The sequence below is a fragment of the Gymnogyps californianus genome, chromosome 27, assembly GCF_018139145.2.
Source record: "Gymnogyps californianus isolate 813 chromosome 27, ASM1813914v2, whole genome shotgun sequence".
Lineage (NCBI taxonomy): Eukaryota > Metazoa > Chordata > Aves > Accipitriformes > Cathartidae > Gymnogyps > Gymnogyps californianus.
This window is the reverse complement of record NC_059497.1, coordinates 3,580,023-3,601,669: the sequence shown is the minus strand read 5'-3', so window position 1 is coordinate 3,601,669 and position 21,647 is coordinate 3,580,023. Positions and strand designations below refer to the sequence as shown.

Genomic DNA, 21,647 nt, shown 5'->3' with positions numbered 1-21,647 from the left:
CCATGGGGCCACTACTGCTCCTCCAGCCCCGATGGCTGAGGAGGAGCCTCTCGGAGGGATTCCTACCCTCTTCCCATCCCTCTCCAAAACTTCCAGCTGACCCGAGTCTCCCTGGTGCAGACCTTCAGCTGGACTAGACCAATTATAGCAACTGAAAGCCTGGCTGTCTCGGGTCCTAAAAAACGTGATGGGTGGCTCAGGGCTGGGATTCAAGGAGCTGGCTCACTCCTCTTCAATCTCCATCTGAATTTCTAACCGTCCCCCTCCATCTCACCCCCTCAGTCGCTCCCCTGGCAAGTGATTCCTGCTGAGCTGCCCACAGGGCACTGCAGAGGTGGCACCGGGAGGGAGTGGGGATGCTCATCAGGGGACCAGGGGGATCGGAGCCTCTCGGGGGTCAACCCAGAGTGCTCCCCATCTGCTGCAGGGTGTCAAGCAGCCCGCGGGGGAGGCTAGAAGAGACCTGCCTCCACCCCAAAGCCTGGCCAGAGGGTTTATTGCAGCGCTGCCTTAGAGGTGTGACCGGTGCAGGGGTCACGTCCCCAGTGTCAGCTCTGAGGATCCTTTTTCCGTCGGGCTGGGGTAGATGGCAGAAAACTGCCCCGTAGAGAGGTGGCAGGGCCCCGGGACACGAGGTTTCCATGTGCTCGGATGCGTGTGTCGTCGGGAATGGTTCTTGTTCTGGGTTTTCTCTCCCACCACCATCTTTCTCAGTGGTGTCCTACAGGTTTTTCCGGTCTCTCTCCTATTCACACGTGGTGTCTTATTTTGCTCTGGGCTGTAGCTAAAACTCAGGATGGTGTGGCCTTAGAGATCCAGCCCCTGAAGAGCCAGGAAGGGGTGGAAAATGAGGAGAAGGAGAAGAAGAAGGTGAAGGTGCCCAAGAAGGAGAAGTCTGTGCTGCAAGGGAAGCTCACGCGCCTGGCAGTCCAGATCGGGAAGGCAGGTGAGTGGCAGTGGCCTGGCACAAGCTGTCACCCCAGAGCTCTCGCTGGAAGTGGCACGGGGAGAAGGGGCTGTCCCCTTCCCCTGCGTCCCCTCACCTGCCACTCTGCCTCGTCCCCCAGGGCTGATCATGTCGGCCATCACAGTCATCATCTTGGTGCTGTACTTCGTGATTGACACATTTGGGGTGCAGGGGCGGCCCTGGCTGGCAGAGTGCACCCCCATTTATATCCAGTACTTCGTCAAGTTCTTCATCATCGGTGTCACCGTGTTGGTGGTGGCTGTGCCTGAAGGGCTCCCGCTGGCGGTCACCATCTCCCTGGCCTACTCCGTGAAGGTGAGACCACGATGCGGCGGGGTCGCTGGGGGCGTGATGGGGAAATTCAGGCTTTTGGCTCTGACCTTCCTGGTCGTGGTGCCTGTTGCAGAAAATGATGAAGGACAACAACCTCGTGAGACACTTGGATGCGTGTGAGACCATGGGCAATGCCACCGCCATCTGTTCGGACAAGACGGGCACGCTCACCATGAACCGCATGACGGTGGTGCAGGCCTATGTGGGGGACACCCACTACCGCCAGATCCCCGACCCCGAAGCCATCCTGCCCAAGATCCTGGACCTCATAGTCAACGGTGTTGCCATCAACTCCGCGTACACATCCAAGATCCTGGTGAGTTGGAGAACCACAACATCCTGTCTTCTGCCCTTCCCGCCATTGGCCATCCCTGCAGCTCCCATCCTACCATACTGGGGTTTGGCATTGCTTTTCCTTTCCCTTCTTCCCCTCCAGCCACCCGAGAAGGAAGGGGGGCTACCCCGGCAAGTGGGGAACAAGACCGAGTGCGCCCTGCTGGGTTTCGTGCTAGACCTGAAGCAGGATTACCAGGCTGTGCGGAACGAGGTGCCAGAGGAGAAGCTCTACAAGGTCTACACCTTCAACTCGGTGCGCAAGTCCATGAGCACGGTGCTGAAGAACGGCAACGGCGGCTTCCGCATGTACAGCAAGGGAGCCTCCGAGATCATCCTCCGCAAGTAACCGTCCTCCCTCGCTATGCCGGTCCTCTCCCCGTCCCATGGGCTTTAGGCTCTTGATGCACCACGGAGCTGTTTTGGGGGGCTGCGGGGTGCAGGGTGCCCAGCCGCTGTGGAGCAGGGAGGTGACTATCGGGAGGTGCTGCCATGCAAAGTATTTAACTCTTTTAGGGTGGCTTTGGTAAAGCTGTAGGGAGCTGTGGGTAAGGGGGATGCCCCCGTTTTGCAGATGGGGAACCTGGGTGATGGGGAGCAGATCGCTGAGCCGGCAGCGCGTGCCACCACCGGTTTCCCTGACCCTCCATCCCGGTCCTGCGTTAGGTGCACCAGGATCCTGGACAAGAACGGTGACCCCCGGGTGTTCAAGGTGAAGGACCGGGATGAGATGGTGAAGAAGGTGATAGAGCCCATGGCCTGCCATGGGCTGCGGACCATCTGCCTGGCTTTCCGTGACTTCCCCGCTGATGCTGAGCCGGACTGGGACAGCGAGAACGAGATCCTGTCTGACCTGACCTGCATCGCTGTGGTTGGGATAGAGGACCCTGTGCGGCCAGAGGTACTGAACCCCAGCCCTGCCCTGGCTGTCCTCCACCCCGGCCCCGTTCCTGGGCCAGGAGCCCCTTTCCCTGCTGCTCAGGACCACGAGCCCCTTATGAAAGCACAAGCAGCTCCTCTGCATCCATCCCTGAAGTGCCCCACACTACTGGCTCCCTGCTGCTGGCATTTCTCTCCCATACCTGGACAAAATGACCTGGTGGCAGGGTGTTTCCACCCAGACTTTCCCCCCAGCTGCTACCAGGGGTCTGTGCACAAGCCAGACTGGTTCCACATGCAGTGGAAAGGTGCACGGAGACACCGCGTAGGGGTGACAGGGGTGTTGGAGAGGGACAGGGCTGATCTAGCTGGTTCCTCCCTCGCAGCTTGCTGCTCCCCCTCTGCCTCCGCCACGGGGGTGACGGGCAGGCAGCTGGGCTAATGCAATAAGCCCTCCAAAACCTGCCTCTTGATTACATTTTGGAGCTTGCCCCTGCGCTCCTGCCTTGCTTGCATCTTTCCTGATTAGATGTTCAAGTATCTGGGTCTGGGAATTGCATTACTGATGCCCTGTCGGTACCGGCTCTGGAGGCCATTGATTCAATTTGCTAATTTCTCACTAATATCCTCTTCCCCCACCACTCCATAATAGATAAACCCATTAGTGCAGCAACGTGCTGCCAGAGCGGTGCAGGGGGGCGGATGAAATGCCTCCGTTTTGATGGATTGCCTGGCCGTGCCTTGGCGCCCAGCACCACGGCGTGATGGGGAGGAGGCAGTGAGGTTGCCTTCCCCTTGGGGCAGGGGCTGGAAGATCTCGCGCTGTCTGTGCTGGAGGAGCTGCTCCGGCCACGCACGCGAGTCTGGTTGGAGCTGCGGTGAGGGCAGGAGGCTACGGTTCAGGAGCAGCCAGCCGCGGCAGCGAGCAGGGGCAGGCATCCTCTCCGGTCCCCGGTGGCTTCCCCCTGCACCCCAGGGATAAATGGCTGAGCTGATTCTGGGGGGGCAGTTTTCAGTTCAGCATCTCATCCCCAGTGTGAGAGCCGAGCCGAGCGTGGCTGCAGGTGGGCTGCTGGTTCCTGACCCCACCGGGGCCCTTTCCAGATCCTTTTAGGGAGGATGGGAGAGGAGCTGCCTGGCTCCCGGGATACCCAGTGCCGAAGCAGAGTGCTCTGCCCTGCCTGTCTGCCCCCCCTGACTCTTGTCCTTGTCCCCCAGGTGCCCGACGCCATCCTGAAGTGCCAGCGTGCGGGGATCACCGTCCGGATGGTGACGGGGGACAACATCAACACTGCCCGCGCCATCGCCACCAAGTGTGGCATCCTGCTGCCAGGGGAGGACTTCTTGTGCCTGGAGGGGAAGGAGTTCAACCGGCTCATCCGCAATGAGAAGGGAGAGGTGGGAGAGCAGCCCCGGGTCCTGCTCTGCAGCGGGTGTGGGCGGCCTCTCCAACAGCCCCAGCAGCATAAGGCGCTGAATTCCACTGGATTTTTGTCCTCTCCTTGGATAAACACAGCCAGTGCAGCCGCAGGGGTGTCCGGGTGCTTGGAGGCAAAGGCGCTGTCCTGTCCCAGTTGGGGTTTTGCTCTCTGGTGGGGCAGAAGGTTTCTGGGAGGGGGGGTCCCTTCCCTTTCTCACATGTGCCTTGTCCTGCAGGTAGAACAGGAGCAGCTGGATAAGATCTGGCCCAAGCTGCGTGTGCTGGCCCGCTCCTCCCCGACAGATAAGCACACGCTTGTGAAAGGTGAGCGCCTGCCAGCTCCCCCAGCTGCTGCCTCTCACCAGAGTGTCTCATCCTGCTCTGCCCGGGTGCTTTTGCAGCATAATCCGTGCTGGGAGCCTGCTCTTGGGGCTTATTTTCTCTGAACTGCTTGTCTCCGTTTCAGGAATTATCGACAGCACTGTTGGTGACCAGAGGCAGGTGGTGGCCGTGACCGGGGACGGGACCAACGATGGCCCAGCTTTGAAGAAAGCTGACGTTGGGTTTGCCATGGTACGGACGGGTGGTGGGTTTTCCCTGGGGGTGGCCTTCGCTCTCTGGGGTGAGAAACAAATGGCATGCTTGGTTATTCTCAACACTGAAATTATTTCTGGACCGGTGAAACTCTTTTCCGAATCTACAGGATGGCTTAAAAAGAAAAAAGAAACTTTCTTTGGAGGTTTGATTTAATTCTCATGAACTTTATAGGACTGTTAGCAAAAGATTGATGGGAAGCAATCCTCTGAGAGCCTGGCTTAGGGCTGAGCTCCTCTGTCCCACCTGGAGGGACTGTGTCAAGCTGAAGGTGACACGGCGCTTGCAGAGCACCCAGAGCAGGGACCTGCCTGGCCCTGGTTTCTGAGCTGTGGGAACCCAGTAACTCAGCGTGACTTGGTTTATCCCTGCAGTTCTTCACCCAGGCTAGTAACGGGCAGCCCAGGCTCCGAGTGCGGTGCTGGCACTGACTTGGGGAGTTTGTTTATGGTGAAAAGTTCTTATCTCCTGGTTTGCTGCTTTTCTTTGCCCTGTCTGAAAGCAGCAAGAAAATAAACCTGTTGGTTTTAATGGGTTTCTTGTGAATTGTTTAAGTTTAGGTACGTGAGCAGGAGCCAGCTGCTGGGTGGAGCCTTATGAGCCCATGTAGGGAGCTTTGAGCAAATGAGAAATTTTTTGGGAGTAGGGGTTTTTAGGAAGCTGTTAAACATCCAAGTGCAATTTTGGAGCCTTTAGGAGGAACAGCAGAAGGTAGTGTGTCTTCTCATGGGGACTGTACAGTGGGGCTCCCAGCACCCATGTGCAGGATCAGACCCTGGCCAGGTACGGGGCTTTGCTGGGGGCTGGGCACCGGGGCTGCGCGGCGCTTGGGTCTCCAGAGAGTGGGGAGCAAACAGCACGGGGGATAGCTCTGTCCAGCTGCCTCCGAAGCTCATGTCCTGCAACAGCCGGGGGTTCCCATCTGAGATGGGTCTTGGAAATCTCAAGAGAGCTTCTCCGCGAAAGTACCAGGGAACTGCCTTGTTACAGGCATGGCTTTGGTGCGCTTCATTACTGCAAAGCGAGCGCCTCTGTGTGCCGGTGGTGAGAAACGCAGCGAGCCCAGCTCCTGTAGAGCAAACTGTCCTTCTGAGAAGCTGCAGGTGACTTTTGGGAGGCTGTGGGCAGCCCTGCTTGCTGCGGGGCTGCCATCTGCCCTGGACGGGGCAGAGGGCACCAGGAAGGTGCCGGGGCTTCGGGCTGCTGAGCTCTCTCTTTCTCATTTGGGGGTCCCAACCCTCGCTTGCAGTAGAGGTGCCCAGCCAGGGATGCCCGTGTTCCCTGGCATAAGGAGGAAGCTGCGCTTATAAGCTGTTTTCCAGCTTTGCTGCGCTGTGGCCCCTGTCTGGGGCATGCACAGTGACAGGCTGTGAAGCTGCGCTGCCTCAGAGCCCCGCTCTGGAGCTGAGCTGGTGCCTCTCCTTGAAGGCTTTGCTGCTTTGGAGCCTCTGCGCTCTCGGGTGCGTTGGTGCAGCTGCAGCAGGACTTGCTGTCAATCGCAGGACTGGCACCAGCTCCTCTGGCTCTGGTGGATTTTTGTCTTGGGGTCGTTTCTGGGAAGAAGCAGAGCTGGGCAGACAGCGAGCATGGAGCTTGCTCCGTGACTCACCCCGTCGCTTTCTCCCTTGTCCTCAAGGGCATCGCAGGCACGGATGTGGCGAAGGAGGCTTCGGACATCATCCTGACGGATGACAACTTCACCAGCATTGTCAAGGCGGTGATGTGGGGACGCAACGTCTACGACAGCATCTCCAAGTTCCTGCAGTTCCAGCTGACCGTTAACATCGTGGCCGTCATCGTGGCCTTCACGGGCGCCTGCATCACGCAGGTACGGGGCCGCTGGGCTCGGCAGGAGGAGAGCGGAGGCTCCTGCGAAATGAGAAGTGAAAAGAGGGTGGTTTCGGTGGTGTGACGTGTTCTCCCCCCTCTCTCTGCAGGACTCTCCCCTGAAGGCTGTCCAGATGCTGTGGGTGAACCTGATCATGGACACCTTCGCCTCCTTAGCCCTGGCCACGGAGCCCCCGTCCGAGTCCCTGCTGCTACGCAAGCCGTACGGCCGCAACAAGCCGCTTATCTCCCGCACCATGATGAAGAACATCCTGGGGCACGCGGTGTACCAGCTAACTATCATTTTCACACTGCTTTTTGCGGGTGAGCTTTGAGGTCCCAAAAAATGGCGGGGGGAAAGGAAAGGGGCAGAGTCCCAGCCCTGCCTCGCAAGCCGCTTTTCCTCGCTGGTGTTGGGAACCCTTGTTCTCAGCTGTCACTCGGTGATCTCACGTTGGCCAGGACAGAGCTTATTTAATGGATGGGAAGCAGAGGGGTGATAAGGAGAGGATTTTTTGCTCTAGAGCTCACTGGGTGCAGAGACGGTTTTAGCCAGGGAAGCAGTTTTTCAACATTTTTAAGGAAATAAAGGTTCAGTGGGGCTAGCATGGGGGACTCCAGCTGGGTCAAGGCATCTTCAGCAAGAGCCTGGGATCCTAATTCCACCTCCACCAGTGCAGAGCAGAAGTAAGGAGCAGGATCTCATCTTCTCCTCTCTTCCCTGCCCTTCCCCATCCCCTCCCCAAAACCCCTTGTCTGCTTAGGGGAGAAGTTTTTTGACATCGACAGTGGCCGGAATGCCCCGCTCCACTCCCCACCCACCGAGCACTACACCATCGTCTTCAACACCTTTGTCATGATGCAGTTGTTCAATGAGATCAACGCACGCAAGATCCACGGGGAGAGGAACGTCTTCGAGTCCATCTACCGCAACCCCATCTTCTGCACGGTGGTGCTGGGGACATTTGCAGCTCAGGTGAAGCTGTGGGAACAGCGCGGGAATAAGGTGGTGGGGCTGGGAGGGGACCATGCCACAGGCATGGACCTGTGTCCACTGCAGTCACTGCCCACAGCTCTGTTCTGTCCCCTTATTCTTCTCCAGCAGTTTCTTGGTGACACAAACCCTGAATATTGGGGTCTAGAGTGTGTTGAGAGGTGCAAGGGCCGGCCGGCCAGCGCGCCTCTGGTGTCCTGTAAAGTTACTAGCCTAGATGTGAGGTCCTTGCTCCTCTCGTGATCCCAGGGAAAGGGGGGAAAGATGTGTGGCTGTAGGTGACCTTTTCATCCCGTGGCTGTGCTGTGCAGCCCTTGGAGCTCCCCAGTGTGTGATTTGTTCTCTCCTGTGCTGTAGATCATTATTGTGGAGTTTGGTGGGAAGCCGTTCAGCTGCTCTGGGCTCACCCTGAGCCAGTGGTTCTGGTGTATTTTTATCGGAGTGGGAGAGCTCCTCTGGGGCCAGGTAAGAGACAGTCCGAAAAACATACCACATGCCTCCACGCCATGGTGTGCTCGCAGCCCAGCCTGCCTCTCCCCTCCCGCTGCCTCGCTGCCCTTGTTCTCCCCAGTATTTATTCAAGGCAGCTTTGGAAGGGGGTGATGCTCCATCCCAGCACCACACCAGCAGTGAGGAGAGGAGGTTGCTAATCTACTCCTTGTTCCCACCCTGCTTGCAGTGGGGTACATCCAGCGGTGGCATCGCTCGGCTGCATCCTGGCGTCTCTTGGCTGAGTCCCTGGCAGCTCGCGGCAGGAATGCTCCCCCTTGGGCAAGGCTGGCAGTGGGCTCCGTGCTGCCATAACCTGCAGGCTAAGGAGCTGCTCTCTCCCTGCCTCTCCCCAGCTGATCTGCACTGTCCCAACCAGCCACCTGAAGTTCCTGAAGGAAGCTGGGCACGGCATCACCAAGGAGGAGATCCCAGAGGAGGAGCTGCCTGAAGATGTGGATGAGATCGACCACGCTGAAATGGAGCTGCGGCGTGGGCAGATCCTGTGGTTCAGGGGTCTCAACAGGATACAGACGCAGGTACTGTGGGGCAGCGGGTACTGTGGGGCTCTTCCTTCTCTCCTCTCTCTCTCTCTTTCTCTTTCTTTCTCTCCAGGGGCTCTGTCTGGAAAGAGGTGACGGCTGCTGCTCGGAGGATGCCATCACCTCCTGGGCTAGACTTCTCCCACCACCTGTGCCTTTCTGGGTCTGCCCTGGTTGGGGAACCAGGACAGCCTGGCTTTTGGGACAGCTCGGGGCGGGGGGAGGTACCGGTCTGTTCTGATGCAGAGCACAGCATCCTGCAGCTCGAGGCCAGGCTGGTCTGCGGGAGGCTGGATGTGCTGCTGATGGGCACCTCGTGCAGCAGAGGAGGGGGCTCAGAAGCTGCAGGGGGGCCACAGAGTCGCCCAGGCTCTTACTGAGTTGTGCAGCAGGTCAGCATTGAAGCTGCTCTCGGTTGCTGCTGGGACGCCGCTCCCAGTGGGGAGCGTGCCCAGGAGGGATCTGCCTGCGCGAGACCCTCTCTGGTCTTGCTCCTCTGCTGCTCTCTGTCCTTCCCGACAGCCCTTTGGCCAAGGGCTCTTGCCACCCCTCCCTGCCAGCTCTCTGGGCTCCTCGCCTGGAGCTCTTGGCCCCACAGCACAGAAGGGGAGGAGAATCTATCTCTTAATACGGTTTTTACATCAGCTTGTTTCTCCCTGACTCAGTTTTCCTGAAAGGGTGGGGTTTTTTTCCCCCAGACTGCTGGCTGGGCAGGGCAGGGAGAGCTCCCTGCAGAGAGGTCAGTGCCCCTCGTCTTTCCTCGAGGCCTGAGCAGAGCTGCCCCATGGAGGAAAGCTGTAGGTCCCCAGTGGCCCCTGGCACGTAGGGCTGCTGTGTTACCTTTCGTTCCTCCTCCTCTGGTCCTTTGACAAATGGAGATAACCAAAATGGCCCAGACACAGGGACTGGAGCGAGCACAGCAGCCGCGTTGTGCCGTGTTAACTTTGCTTCTCCTCTGTGAGATGTTGCCTTGGTGGTTTCAAGGTGAGGTTCAGCCTTGATTGCCTGCCTGTTGCGAGTGGTGAGGGGCGGCCGGGCTCTTCTGGGGGCCCAGGGCAGTGCTGGTCGCTGGCGCTGCGGGGGGCTGAGCTGCCAGCTCGGTCTGGTTCATTCACGTGAAAGACGTGCTGGGAGCACTGGGCCGTTTTGGAAGCGGTCCAGATGTGTTGGAGGCCTGGTAGGTATGAATGGCTGCAGTTCCAGCGGCCAGGCGTGCCGCTGGGGCCGAGCCCGGAGCCTCCAAGGTATCTCCCTGCAGCCGTGGTGGACCTGGGCTGAAATGAACTCTTGCTCTTGCAACATGAAAAACGCTCCTGGACGCTGGCACGTTCTGGAGCCTCTTTAGCAACTCCTTTCCTGGCTGCGGTGCCCTGTGCATCGAGCAGAGCAGCCGGCAGGTCCAACGCGAGCGTCTTGGGGCTTCTGTCCCGACTCAGTGTGTCTTAAGCGAGAGCACAAGGCTCTTCCCCACGGGCCAGCCTGGTGCACTGGGGAAAAGAGGGTTCCTCTGTGGAGGGAGATCAAACTGGGGAAAGAGCGAAGCAGTGTGTAAAATACTTCCAGGGCGAGCTAGAGCTGCACGTGGGTCTGGAGGAGGTGTCCCTTCCCGAGGAGCCGTGTGGCCAAGGCGGGCAAGCTGGGGTGCCGCAGGGCTTGTGCGCTCTGCCCGCGGGCTGGCTGGCACGGGGCTGGGGACAGTCCAGCTGCAAAGTGTCTGGGAAGCCACGGTGGCACCCGGGTGCTGCTCGGTTCCTCCACCCTTGGTGCGCATCCACAGAGCAACTGTGGCCCACCACCAAGGGTGCTTCCTTGCTGCATCCTTGCCCGCCCCTACCAGCTCTGCTTCTGAGTCCTGTGCAGAGCTGTGAGCCTGGGAGAGAGGCTGAAATGTCTTCCAACACGGCCGGCTGCCATGGGAGCTGCCATGGGCGCGTGGTGTGTCCCAGGATTTGGCCCCCCAGCTGTACGTCCTATGGGACTGAGGGACCAGAAACCCTTTCCCAGTGCAGTTTTCTGGACCACCGGCTGCCAGCTCGCACCTCTGCCCACCCTCTCTCTTTCTCTGCTCCTCCTGCAGATTGTTGGGATAACCTAAGGTGTTTCCTCTATCGCTCCCTCCCACCGCAGTCTCTTGCTTGGTGGTGGGATAAACCCTGCCCCTCTCATGCCTGCGAGAGCGGGGCAGAGGCTGGAAGCCGACCTCTCCTCTGCTCCCAGAAACACCAGCCGAACCCGGTGTGGGTTTGCGGAGCGTGGGGTGGGGGGGCTCTCTCCTCCCTCCTCTCAACCTCTCCGTCCTCCTTCTTCCTTCCTGTCCATGTGTGTCTGCCCAACCTCCCTGCTCCCCTCCATCCCTGACCCCTCTCCCTGTCTCTGGCCGGGGCGACGCTATCTCACTCTCTGGTTCTTTGCAGATGGACGTAGTTTACACATTCCAGACCGGAGCCTCCTCTTTGCAGGGAGCCCTCAGGAGACAGCCTTCCATCGTGAGCCAGCACCACGATGTAAAAAATGTTTCTAGCCCAACCCATGTAGCTCTTTCCTCCGTCAATTCCACTCCCACCACTTCTGCTGTTGCTGCTGCTGCTGCATCTCCTCCTGCGGGCAGTGAGTGATAGTCTATTACAATGCATGACTTCTAATAACCACAGAGAGCACCTGCACCAACCTAACCCAGCCTGTTCTCTCTCCCTCTAAACCTTGACTCGCACACTCATTTCCAAAATGAAGGATGGGGCGGGAGAGTGTTTAAAAAAAAAAAAAAAAAAAAAGTTTTTATGCTGTTGCATCTTTAACAAGTTTATGATATTTTCTGGTCTTCCCCCTCCCCCCCGCCCCCTTCCTTGTTGCTTCCTCCATTTTTACCTCTTCTCCTCCTTTGCAGGACTGATGTATGAGTCCACTTTCCTGAGGGGTGCAAAAATTGGCGGTTCTTGTTAAAAGAACCATGTGTTCATGAGCAACTAAAAGCATTGCTGTGAAAAGGGCACGCTGCACCCCAAAGCTGCCATTTCTTTCCGATGCAGCTCTGCCCAGCCCCAGGATGCCCCAGCAGGGCAGGGATGGGCAGAGGCATTGCTTTACCAAAGCTGTAAATCTGTTTGGAGGCAGAGTGCCTGCTCGGACCTTCCCACAGCAGTTAGTGTGCTACTGGGATCGGCTGAGCTGCGGTAACAGGCTGCCTGTATGCTCTCTGCCTCTTGCACATGTGTGAGAAGGGGTTTTTGCTCCTGCCTTGGTTAGGAGGCTGGACGGTGCGTGAGAGCAACCAGTTACCGTGGCTCAGCTGGCCGGTGGTGACACATCGGAGCTGCTCGGAGCCGCTCACCTGCAACTCAGCCCGCTGTTTCAGAGCTGGCTTGTAAGCAAGCAGCCTCCCCTATCCCGCCTGTGAACTTGCATGCCGTGTGAGACAGAGCTGAGCGAGCCCGTGCACGTAAGCGTGCCCTTTGCTGCCCTGGAGCTCTGCAGGGACGGCACAGGGCTCTGCTGGTCCCCCGTCGTAGCCGGAGCATCGCCGCCCCGTTGCAGCGGCTCATCAGTGCCCGGCTTGTTCTGCACATGCTGGTTCTCAGCGTATGCAGAGACACGCGACTCTGCATGCAAACGGAGATGGAAAACATGGCTCTGCTGAACATCAGTGGCAAAGCTGGATCCTGGATCTAGCTGTGGGTTTCCAGACCAAAGAAAAGCCCTCTCTGGTGCAGTGCCCCTCTCCGTGTTCATTGTGAGCTGCGTATACAGGCTTGTGAGCACGTGAGCGTGAATTCTCTTTGCAGGGCTGTGCCAGGCTATGAGTAGGTAGTGTATCTTTCCCGGATAATTGGCTTTTTTATTGCACAGTCATTTTCCGTGTTCTCCTCTTATTAAAGAGATACCCTTGGTGATTTTTTTGAATAGCTTTCAGTTTCCACTGTTTATGCACTGTGGGAGAGAAGAGAGAATTTCTGATAATTTTGTTTTCTCTCTATTTAGCTGACACTGATGCTTGAATTTTACTTTGTTTAACCCCAGTGTTTCTGAAGCAGCGCAGCTGCCTTCTGTTCCCGACGGCATCTGTGCACCACCAAGACTTTCTAATCGGAAGAAAAGCTGCTTAGAGGGGTCTCAGGGTAGTGGGCTTGGGTGGACAAGACCAAAATGCAGGGTTTTTTTGCAGTCTGTGGATTAATGTTCTCCCTGATTTGCAGCAAGGGAATAGATAACTTGGATAGCTTGTGCCCTTCCAGGCAGGAAACAACTTTACCAGAAGCTAACCCAGGTCGCTAAGTCTTCCCTCTGTTTTCTGCCTAGACTTCTGTTTCCCTCTGCCGCTTCCCTTCCCTCTCTCTCAAAGCTCCACTTCCCTCCGTACAGATTAATGGTGTCCCTCTGTCTTCCACTGCACTTCTGTGGGATGAGTTCTCCAGGGCTGGACCTCGGCAGCCCCGCCTGCTGTGCCCCTCTTGGGGTGATGGAGGAGAGGCAGGTCTCAGGAATGACCCTCGGGACATGGTTTGCAGAGCTGAGCTGGTCTCCCTTGGGGGTTTTGCCCTGGTTTGAGGGAGCTGGGCAAAGCAAACCAGCGGTGGAGCTGATGCTGGCTTCATGCAGAAGATGTAATTTCCATTTCCATGTGAGCAGTGGGGTTTGCCCAGCACATTGCGGTGCTGCAGTGATGGTGTGAAATGAGAATAAATTCCAAGCTTGGAGGTTATGCAGGTTGCGAAGGTTTCGGGTGGAGAGGGGGCGTAAGCCTGACCACGGGCAGGGAGGGAGGTGGGCTTTCAGCTTGGTTGGGGAGGATTTCATTTTTGTTTGCACTGCCTGGCTCATTCAAAACTGGTTTCCTTGCTGTTAAGTTCCTTTGACAAGGGAACAGCTGAATTAATTTCACAGCAGTTGCTGACAGAGATGGTTAAATCAAAGTAAGAAAATCTGAGGAAAGCTGCAGCAGAACTTTATTCGTGGAGCTGAAGGCAGTGATGTGGTAGATAGGGTCTGGATTCACCAATGCTTGTGGTGGTGAGGCAGGGAGGGCTTCTGTGAAGCTACTCCTTCCTCTGAGCTTGTACTGGACTGACCACCTAGTTGCTTTGGCAGTCACCTAGGCTCTCGTTAGCTTGTTCAGGTTGGTTATACTTGGTTTAGTTGGTTTTGCACACTGTATTTTAGGGGTCAGTGCTTTTGTCGGTGCTTGCAGTTGCTGTTCTCAAGATGTTGATGATGTGACAGATTATCAGTCTTGGTAGAAGGTGGCCTGCTTGGTGGTCTCGCTTGTCCTGTGCATTCACGCTAAACACTGAATTTATCCAGGATCTTACTGTGGTCATTAGTGCAGCAAACACAGCTCTGAATTTCTGTTCCCAGCTACATAAACTTTCCATTTTTGCAGGCCAGCTGGTGCTCCAGCATCATGGGGTGGGACCTGGCCCACGCTCATCTCCTCACGAGTGTCTGTCCTCCAGCTCACGTGTGCGTGCCGGTCCGCGTGTGCGTGCAAGAGCTGGCTTGTTTGTTTCTAGCCAGGATGTGCTGAGCCTGTGCCAGGGGGATGCCACCTTGCTGCCCCATGTGGTGCAGCACCGTCGTTCTGAGCCAGATGGAGAGCGGACTCAGAAGGGCATCCCTCGCAAGACGGGAACCCTGGAACATCTTACGGGTAAAATCTCCAGGGTTCCAGGCACGAGACTCTTCTTTAAGTAACTTCTGTGGTCTGGTTTTGTGAGTGCTGTTTGTGCTGAGACCAAAGATCCCTAGGAGGCTCTCGCTGGCTGTGCGGGTTGGTGACTTCCCTCCTAGCCTGCCCATGTACCAGACCGAGGTGGACAGGTTAACCCGGCTCACCTCACCAAGAAGAGGGGTGTCGTCTCTGTTCACCCACCAGATCTGCAGCCCATTCACAAAGAAGTGGCAGAAAACACATGTATCTTTATTTGCCTCGTCAGCTTGCAAGGGGATATCTGAATCATTCTCCCTCCAGCAGCTCTGCATGCTCTCCACTCCCTCGGCCGGCAGCTGAGTGACGGGGAGGCTCTCCAGGATGTAGCACAGGGATGCTGCGGAGGAGCACCTCTTTTGTGGGATCTGTGAATCTCCTCCCTTTTGTGCCCCAGCTTCAGTCCACAGGGACACCATGAGAGCAGACAGGGGACACGGGTGGGGACTGGGTTCCTCGGGTGTTGGGAGCAGGTGAAGGTAGCTCGTGAGTAGCAGTGCTGCTTCCACGGGGCAGGAGACAGAGCAGGACGACTGGCACTGCTACGGGGTGGTGTTACCGACTTCCCCGCTGCACCCAGCATTGCTGAACAAAGTCTTACGGTGGTCTGGGGACAGCTCCTTCTGAGAGGAGGAGTTGAGCAGATCTCCTGGTCCTAGATGAACTCCGCTTAACAGAGCAAAGACTTCTATTGCTTCCATAAAACACGCAAGAGCTTGTGCAAGATGCCTGGTGACTGCTGACAACTTTTGTCAGTAGCTTCCTCCTCTATAAAGGAGACGGCCCAGTTCCCAGGTGACTGGGAGGGTGCCACGTGCCAGGAGGGTGCTGGTGTGACCTGCTGCAGCAGGATGGGGGACCTCTGGAGAGAGGCAACTTGCTGGCTCTGGCCTGAAAGAGTCAGCGGGGAGAGCATTGGTGTAAGACACAGCGGAGCAACCCGAGGGATGCTTTGGAGGGCAGTGTGTGCTGGGCAGCCCTCGGCTTTGCAGTAAAAGGTGAAGCTATGTGTGTGATTTCACCTGGTCCTCTAAGACTTGGGAGACCTTCAGCTGCTTGGTTTGTTGGTTCTGCTTCAAAAGGCAACATATTGCATCGCTCTCCTTCAGTTTGTGCCTTTTGACATCTTTCGAGCGATTATAGCCCTGAGTCATCCACGAGAGCTGGAGCGCTCTGCCGCACCCGAGGTGCACATGTTGGTTGTCTCTCACATGCCAGCGTCTGCACTGGGGTGGAGAGGTCTGCTGCAGCCCCACGGCGCTGCCGCCTCCTGCCCCTTCGTTTACTGGATCTGACGCTTGTCACCCATCCGACTGAACAACTGTGACTTGGCCGCAACGGAGAGCGAGAGCTAGAAGGGTTCAAGGCTGGATTTCCAGAGGAACTGGAGGGAGCAGTGAATCCACTGCTAGCCACCATCCGGGTTTGTTTCCAGACCTCTCCCTTCCAGTGCAATGGAGGCAGCAGAGCCATACCCTGGTTGTCCAAACCGGGCTCTGGATCTGCTTGTAACACGTTGAGCCTGGCTTTTGGCAGTGCTGACAGCCTGTGGGTTTCACAGGAGCGGTGTGTGGCCAGGCTTTCTAGCAAAGTTTGAGATTTGTTTTTCGTGCAGAGCATCCGAAAGAATAGCTGCCTTTGGAAACCGCTGGGTCGTCTTCAGCATGTCGGTGTAGGGAAGGATCCAGAGCTCCAGCCCGGGATCCAGGTGGCAGCCATGTGGGGAAACTCGCACAGATCTGGCTTCCTTCTTGCATGTTTAGCTGGGTCTGGTTTTACTGGTCATGGCATCCATTTGGACCTACTGCTTCACATGGGCTTGAAAAGTTTGTCACACCTTTTTAAAGCCCATTCCTTTCTATAGGTCTAAAAATGAAATAGAACAAACACACACATCGCTCCCACAGTAGAGTTTTTTGCCTTGAAGTGAACCCGCTGTTTGTCTAACCCACCTCTTTTTTTGAGTTGTAGTTCCACTTTTTTGTCCTCGTTTATACACACAGATTCGCGTGTGCACACATAATGACAACTAATGCATTCTGGCTTCCATTCATTTGAAGTGATCTGGTTTTTTGAGTTTTTTTGTGTCTTTTCTTGCAGCTTCTGAAGTCGCCCCATAGTCGGTTGATTCCCCATCACACACCTAGTGCCTGAGTCTGATCCATGTTGGCCCTCCTAGTTCACCATAGATCTCTCATTTTGACTTAGCTGTCTGTTCAGTGGTGGTGACTGTTGTTGTTGTTGTTGTTGTGCTTTTTGTTTTATTGTGTCTTTATTATTTATTTTTACTTTCTCCTGGGAGCTCTGGCCTCTCATAGCCGCTACTAACCCCTCTTTTGTTTATCCCCCACGCTCCTCGCCTCCCGGCAGATCAAAGTGGTGAATGCGTTCCGTAGCTCCTTGTACGAAGGCCTCGAGAAACCCGAATCCAGAAGCTCCATCCATAACTTCATGACTCACCCAGAGTTCATCCTGGAGGAAGACGAGCCTCGAACACCATTCCTTGACGGCGCTGAAGACGACCCCGAGACTGACGGACTGACAAAGCGAGGTGGGGGTAGCCTGGGTGGATCTACATCCCTCAACAGAAATAACAATGCAGTGGACAGCGATCAAGCTGAGGTCACCGTCCCGGAGCCCGAAAGCCCCTTACACAGCTTGGAGACATCGGTTTGACCTTAGAACTTCGAACCCCCCCTCCTCCTCCACATTCGCCCCTCGCCCTGTGTGATATTGGCACCAGTAACTGATCACACACTGCGGTCACTTCGTGTCAAACTGCTCATACGTATATCATTTTGGTGTTTTGTTTTTGGGGTTTGTTTTTGTTTTTTACCATTGTTTAGCAGCGGGAACCAGAGTACCACGATGCTGGGTGTTGGGAGAGAGGCTAAGCCAAAATTGTGCATCTCCATCCCTAATTTTCAGTGGTACTCGCCCAAGTGAAGCAGCCAGGTTATTTCCTCTCCGAGAGTTGGGCTCCATGCGTCTGTTGGGGGTTTTCACTTTGAAAAATGCATGTTCAAAGAAAGTTCAAATTGTTGTAGTCTTACATGCACGCTCTCAGCCTGAGGGCTGGGGTGCACTTGTGACTTTATTATTTTTTTTTTCCACTTGTGGTTTTTAGGGTTTTCTTCTAATGTTGGCGTTTGTTCTTTGCTTGTGGGATTTGCCCCCAGTAACTTCACAGTGGGAAGTGGGGGAGTTAGCACTCTAGTGCAAAAATTTAAAAATAAACAAAAATAACCCAGCCAGGGGGAAGGTGTTTACTCACAGGTTGATAGATACAGGGATGTACACCAGTCTTCCACCTTGAAAAATGGTACCTAGCCTTTACAGTTCCTCCTCTGTGTGTGCAAACACACTCTTCTCTCTCTGTTTCCAAAGCAGTAATTGGTAGACAAGGAACGAAGGTGACTTGGCTGTAACCTTGCTGGATGTAAAAGATTCTGATTTTTCTACAAAGCAAGGCGGAGGTGAACTGGCAGTGGAAGGGTGGTGAAGAAAAACCCCATGGTTGTGAGAAACGGAGCTCCTTCCTGGGGAGTCTTAAGGGATGCATCTCTTCTGTTCTTGAGCAGCTGTGAAACTCTTGGCGAGAGCCTTGCAAAGGTTTAACGGCTCCTGCCATCAAGAGCAGAGGGACTTTTGCCCATTCTGGCTTGTCTGTACTGTTGGGTTAAATAATCCTTCAGCCTCGGAGTACAAGCTCCAGTTAACTGCTGAGGAACCCCAGAGGACGCTCCAGCCGTGCCACCAGCTCTGCCCATCACTGCCAAAGCGTTAGCAGGCTGAACGGAGAACAAGCGTTGGGTTCTGGACAGTACAGTGGGTCAACTCCTAGACCATGGAAGGGAAGAGTCAGGTTGTCTCTTTAGCCGATGGAAGGGAGGGAGGCTCCATGGCCGATGGGAGGACCCTTGATTTCCATAGCACTTCTGCAGCTGATTTGCCAGTGGAGGCAATTCCTCGCAGAGGTGGCAGGTTGGTTGGTTGGCTGCAGGTCTTCCAGCGAAGGTGCTGCATGGAGGCTTTGCCTCACTTGCTGCTTTTTTGAAGGTCATCTCTTCACTCCGTGTCCTGCCTCACCTCGGTCTCTTGTAACCATTTGGTGAGAGTCCTGGTTTTTTGGAGCAGAGGCCCCAGGTGTCCTGGGTAAGTTGGCTCTGAACTCTCTTCTCTTGTGAAGCCATGGGACTGAGCAGGAGGCAGGAGTTTGCTTTGCTTGGGCTTAGTTTCTTCCCCGTGGGCTCTTGCTGGTGCACCCCTGGTTACTGGCCCCAGGCAGGCAGGGCTGGAGGAAGCTCTGCTGCCTTCTCTCCTTCGTCCTGCTTGGCTTGGTTGGAAGCAGAGAGAACCTGGTTGTAACTGGCTGTACAACGGCATCGTCTTTGCCCAGCCTCCATCCCTGGAAGCAGAGAGGTTTTAGCGAGAGGGAGGGCTGGCTGGTTTCTTCTTTTCTTTCCTTTAAGAACGCACAGCAGAATCTCCCGTGCCTTCTCCGAGCACTGCCTGCAGCACCGCCTGCCACGCGAGGGCCCAGTACTTTGCCAAGAAATAAGTGTTCCTTAACCGACAACACAAACCAAGTGTCTTTGTTTTGTTTCCAGCCCAGCACCGACTCGTCCCTTCCTTGGGGTGGGAGGAGGGAAGGACAAGGTTGCCCCATTCCTGCCCCAGGTAGCTGAGGAAAGGTCCTTTTCCCAGGTCTCCTGCCTCGGTGCTGGCAAAGGGGGTGAAGGCTGGGCTCCGTACACTGCCAACAGCAAGAAGAAATTGCCACCACTGCCCATCTCAATTGCAAATTCAGTGTCAAGCCCCCTGCCCGCGCAGACAAACCCATCGCTGCCCTCCCCGTTCCTTCTTCACACGAGCTGAAAAAATACCTTGGGCAGGACCGGGGGGTGGGGGGGTGTTTTCCTGGGTTATACGCAAGTGGTGACAGGAAAGACAAAAGGGGTGGTTGTGGGGTTTGGTTCTGTACTAAAGGTGACATTGCTTAAACGATCACTTTTTCTATTTTAAATACTTGCAAAAAAAAAAAAAAGGGATGAAAATATGGTGTTCTTACAAGCTTACATAAATATTTATTAAATACTTTGGGGGGGACACACACCGATTTTTCTTTTGATATTTTTTTAATACCTCAGACCTCTTTTAAAAAGAAAAAAAAAAAGACTTAAACCAACGAAAACCAACAAAAAGCCAACTTTGGAGGCTCTCAAAGTCACTCCCAGAAATCTGTGACTGGCAGGTTGCCACAAGGGTCTGGTTGTTCTTTAGTTGATATATTTTTGTTGTTCTAGTTTCCATATTAGGAGGGGGAGAAATAATTATATATAAATATTATGCAAAAAATATAGTTTTCTTTAGATCAGAAACTGATATTTTTACGTCAGCCATATGTATTTTGTTTAAAGAAAAAAAAAAAAAAGAATAAATCTTGAGTCCCGCGTCTGCAACGGCGCGTGACTGTGTGACGGCAGTTCAAAGTGACAGGTAATTAATTCAGTGTATCAGCGATCGGATGCCAGTCAGCTTCCTTTTCTCTGAGCAGCCATCTTTATACTAGATGTTAGTTGGATGACACAAATGTTGTTTTTTTTTTTTTATATAAATTATGTTGGTATGGCTGGTTGCTTAAAGTATAAACGTTTATTGTGCATACATCTTCTCTGTAAAGTATTTTTTTTTTTTCTATTTAGTTTTCAGTGATATACTGGCAGCAGATGACTATTGGGTTAAGTTATTGAGGACATTACAAAAGAGTTGGGGGAGATTGGTGCTCTACGCTGAAAGGCATGGTCGGCGGCATGAACTTCTGGGGACTCTTTGCAACATGCCTTGAAAGAGGGGGAGATTTTTTTTTTTTCTTTTGCTTTGTTTGAACTGCCACGAGTGTGCACGGGGGAGAGTGCCATGCCAGACAGGAACCGAAGTCATACCCTGTGATACGTGTTAACTTGCCTTGGAATGCTTTGTTATTAAAACACTCTGAACTTAATTTTGCATCCAGTTCTTAATAACAGTAGGGTCTCTGGTGGTGGTGGTTTTCTGTTAAATAAATTGGCGGATTGGTACCAAAGACATTACACCACGTCCTGTGTGCATTGCTGAACAGGCATTTTTAGGCATTTGCATTATGTGATAAGGTTTCCTTTGATTTGCACAGGGGTTATACTTAATTTTCAAAGGTTTTGTGCAATAAGCTTTGAGGAAAATTTTGAAACAATCTCAAGAAGGAAAAAAACTAAACCAAATTTTAGCATGGGCAGCCTTTGGCTTTCCCCAGCCGAGGAGTAGATGTCTTGTAGTGCTCAGCCCCTTTAGAAATGCTTCTCGGGGTGACACGATGTTGGGGTGAATGGAAGAGCCCCATCCCAGATCCAGGGAGGGCATCTCCAAGATGCCATTGCCAACTCCTGTTGCCCTCCATGACTGCAGGGACCAAGCACCTCAAAGAAGAGTCCCTGCAAGCTTTTGTACCTCTCGGGGGAAGGACACAAGTACCTGCCTGCCATTGCTTCTCACTGCTCGGTCCAGCTCCTCCAAGTTTATCAACCCGTGGAGCATGCAACCCGTAAAACGCCCTCCTGCAAAGCCAGCTCTCCCCGGCGGGGCACGGCGACATGGGGGTACCGCTCTCCTGGTCCTGCCCCAAACAGCGAGGCTGTGGGGCAACGCCAGCGTGTTTCTTGGCACCTGGCTGTTCCTCTCTAGCATCTCTCTGCCGAGGCTGTCCCCTGCCACCAAGACTGGCTGATCTCTGGCTGTCCTGCCTCTGATATCCTCCTGCTCAACAAAAAATACAATTTTCATTCAGCAAAGCCCATGGCTAAAACTGCCTTTAGTTTATTTCCTCCCCTTAAATAAATATATATATACAGTATTAAATCAACATTTATGTGTGTATATATATTTATCCAATGCTCTCACAACAAAACTTTCTTTTGAAGAGGGCACGCAGATCTGAGTTTTTCTTTTCCAGTAACTAAGTATAATAAGCACTGGTATTTTTGTATAAAAACAGAAAAATACAAAACAAAAGACTGAATATTATGTGGTATGCATGACATTAAAAAAAAAAATGGTGGTTTCAAAGCAATATGTACCCTGGTGTGTTTGCCATATCCTAGAGTCCAGCTTAAAGTGCACCTGATCTGTATTGCATTTTGATATTAATCTCTATGTACAATGTTTTGCATGTAATTTATATGGTTCTTGGGAGAAAAAAATTTTGAATGAATTGTCAGTTGGTTTCTTCTGAGAAAACAGACTCCAAGCAGAGATAATACTCAAAGTGGAAGCAGAAGAGTGGTTGAGGGGTGGGAAAGGGGGTACATAGTAAAAAAATAAAGCGTGCTGGGGGTGGGGGAGAAGGGTAATGGTTTTGAATCAATAAAGCTTTGGCTGTTGAGCAGAAACAATGCGCAAGTGCATCCAGAGAATAAAATGTGCCCACATGTAACTGTGACATCCTCAGTGTGTCCACCAGCTTTTGAAATCAATCCCACATCTTCTCCTGGCGCTGGATGAACGGCCGGGTTTCCCGTTGGAGCAAGCCAGAGCGT

At 54.2% G+C, this 21,647-nt stretch overlaps 1 protein-coding gene across 4 annotated transcripts in view; it reads left to right on the top strand.

Annotated features, from left to right (window-relative positions):
• The window catches only part of ATP2B4 (ATPase plasma membrane Ca2+ transporting 4), a 45,920-nt gene extending 26,947 nt beyond the window's left edge, over positions 1 to 18,973 (top strand). Inside the window, exons 8-22 of one of the 4 annotated variants that reach the window (XM_050911161.1) lie at positions 785 to 946; positions 1,068 to 1,282; positions 1,374 to 1,616; positions 1,737 to 1,978; positions 2,300 to 2,534; positions 3,731 to 3,910; positions 4,169 to 4,256; positions 4,399 to 4,505; positions 6,163 to 6,354; positions 6,464 to 6,677; positions 7,118 to 7,329; positions 7,705 to 7,812; positions 8,193 to 8,375; positions 10,793 to 10,882; positions 16,447 to 18,973. In XM_050911161.1, coding sequence (XP_050767118.1) covers positions 785 to 946; positions 1,068 to 1,282; positions 1,374 to 1,616; positions 1,737 to 1,978; positions 2,300 to 2,534; positions 3,731 to 3,910; positions 4,169 to 4,256; positions 4,399 to 4,505; positions 6,163 to 6,354; positions 6,464 to 6,677; positions 7,118 to 7,329; positions 7,705 to 7,812; positions 8,193 to 8,375; positions 10,793 to 10,882; positions 16,447 to 16,752 — 2,777 coding nt within the window. In that variant the 3' untranslated portion in view covers positions 16,753 to 18,973. Of the gene's footprint in view, positions 1 to 784; positions 947 to 1,067; positions 1,283 to 1,373; positions 1,617 to 1,736; positions 1,979 to 2,299; positions 2,535 to 3,730; positions 3,911 to 4,168; positions 4,257 to 4,398; positions 4,506 to 6,162; positions 6,355 to 6,463; positions 6,678 to 7,117; positions 7,330 to 7,704; positions 7,813 to 8,192; positions 8,376 to 10,792; positions 10,994 to 16,446 lie in introns of those variants that run through there. The other 3 variants (XM_050911163.1, XM_050911162.1, XM_050911164.1) reach the window with 3 other exon arrangements.
• The last annotated feature ends 2,674 nt before the right edge of the window (positions 18,974 to 21,647 follow it).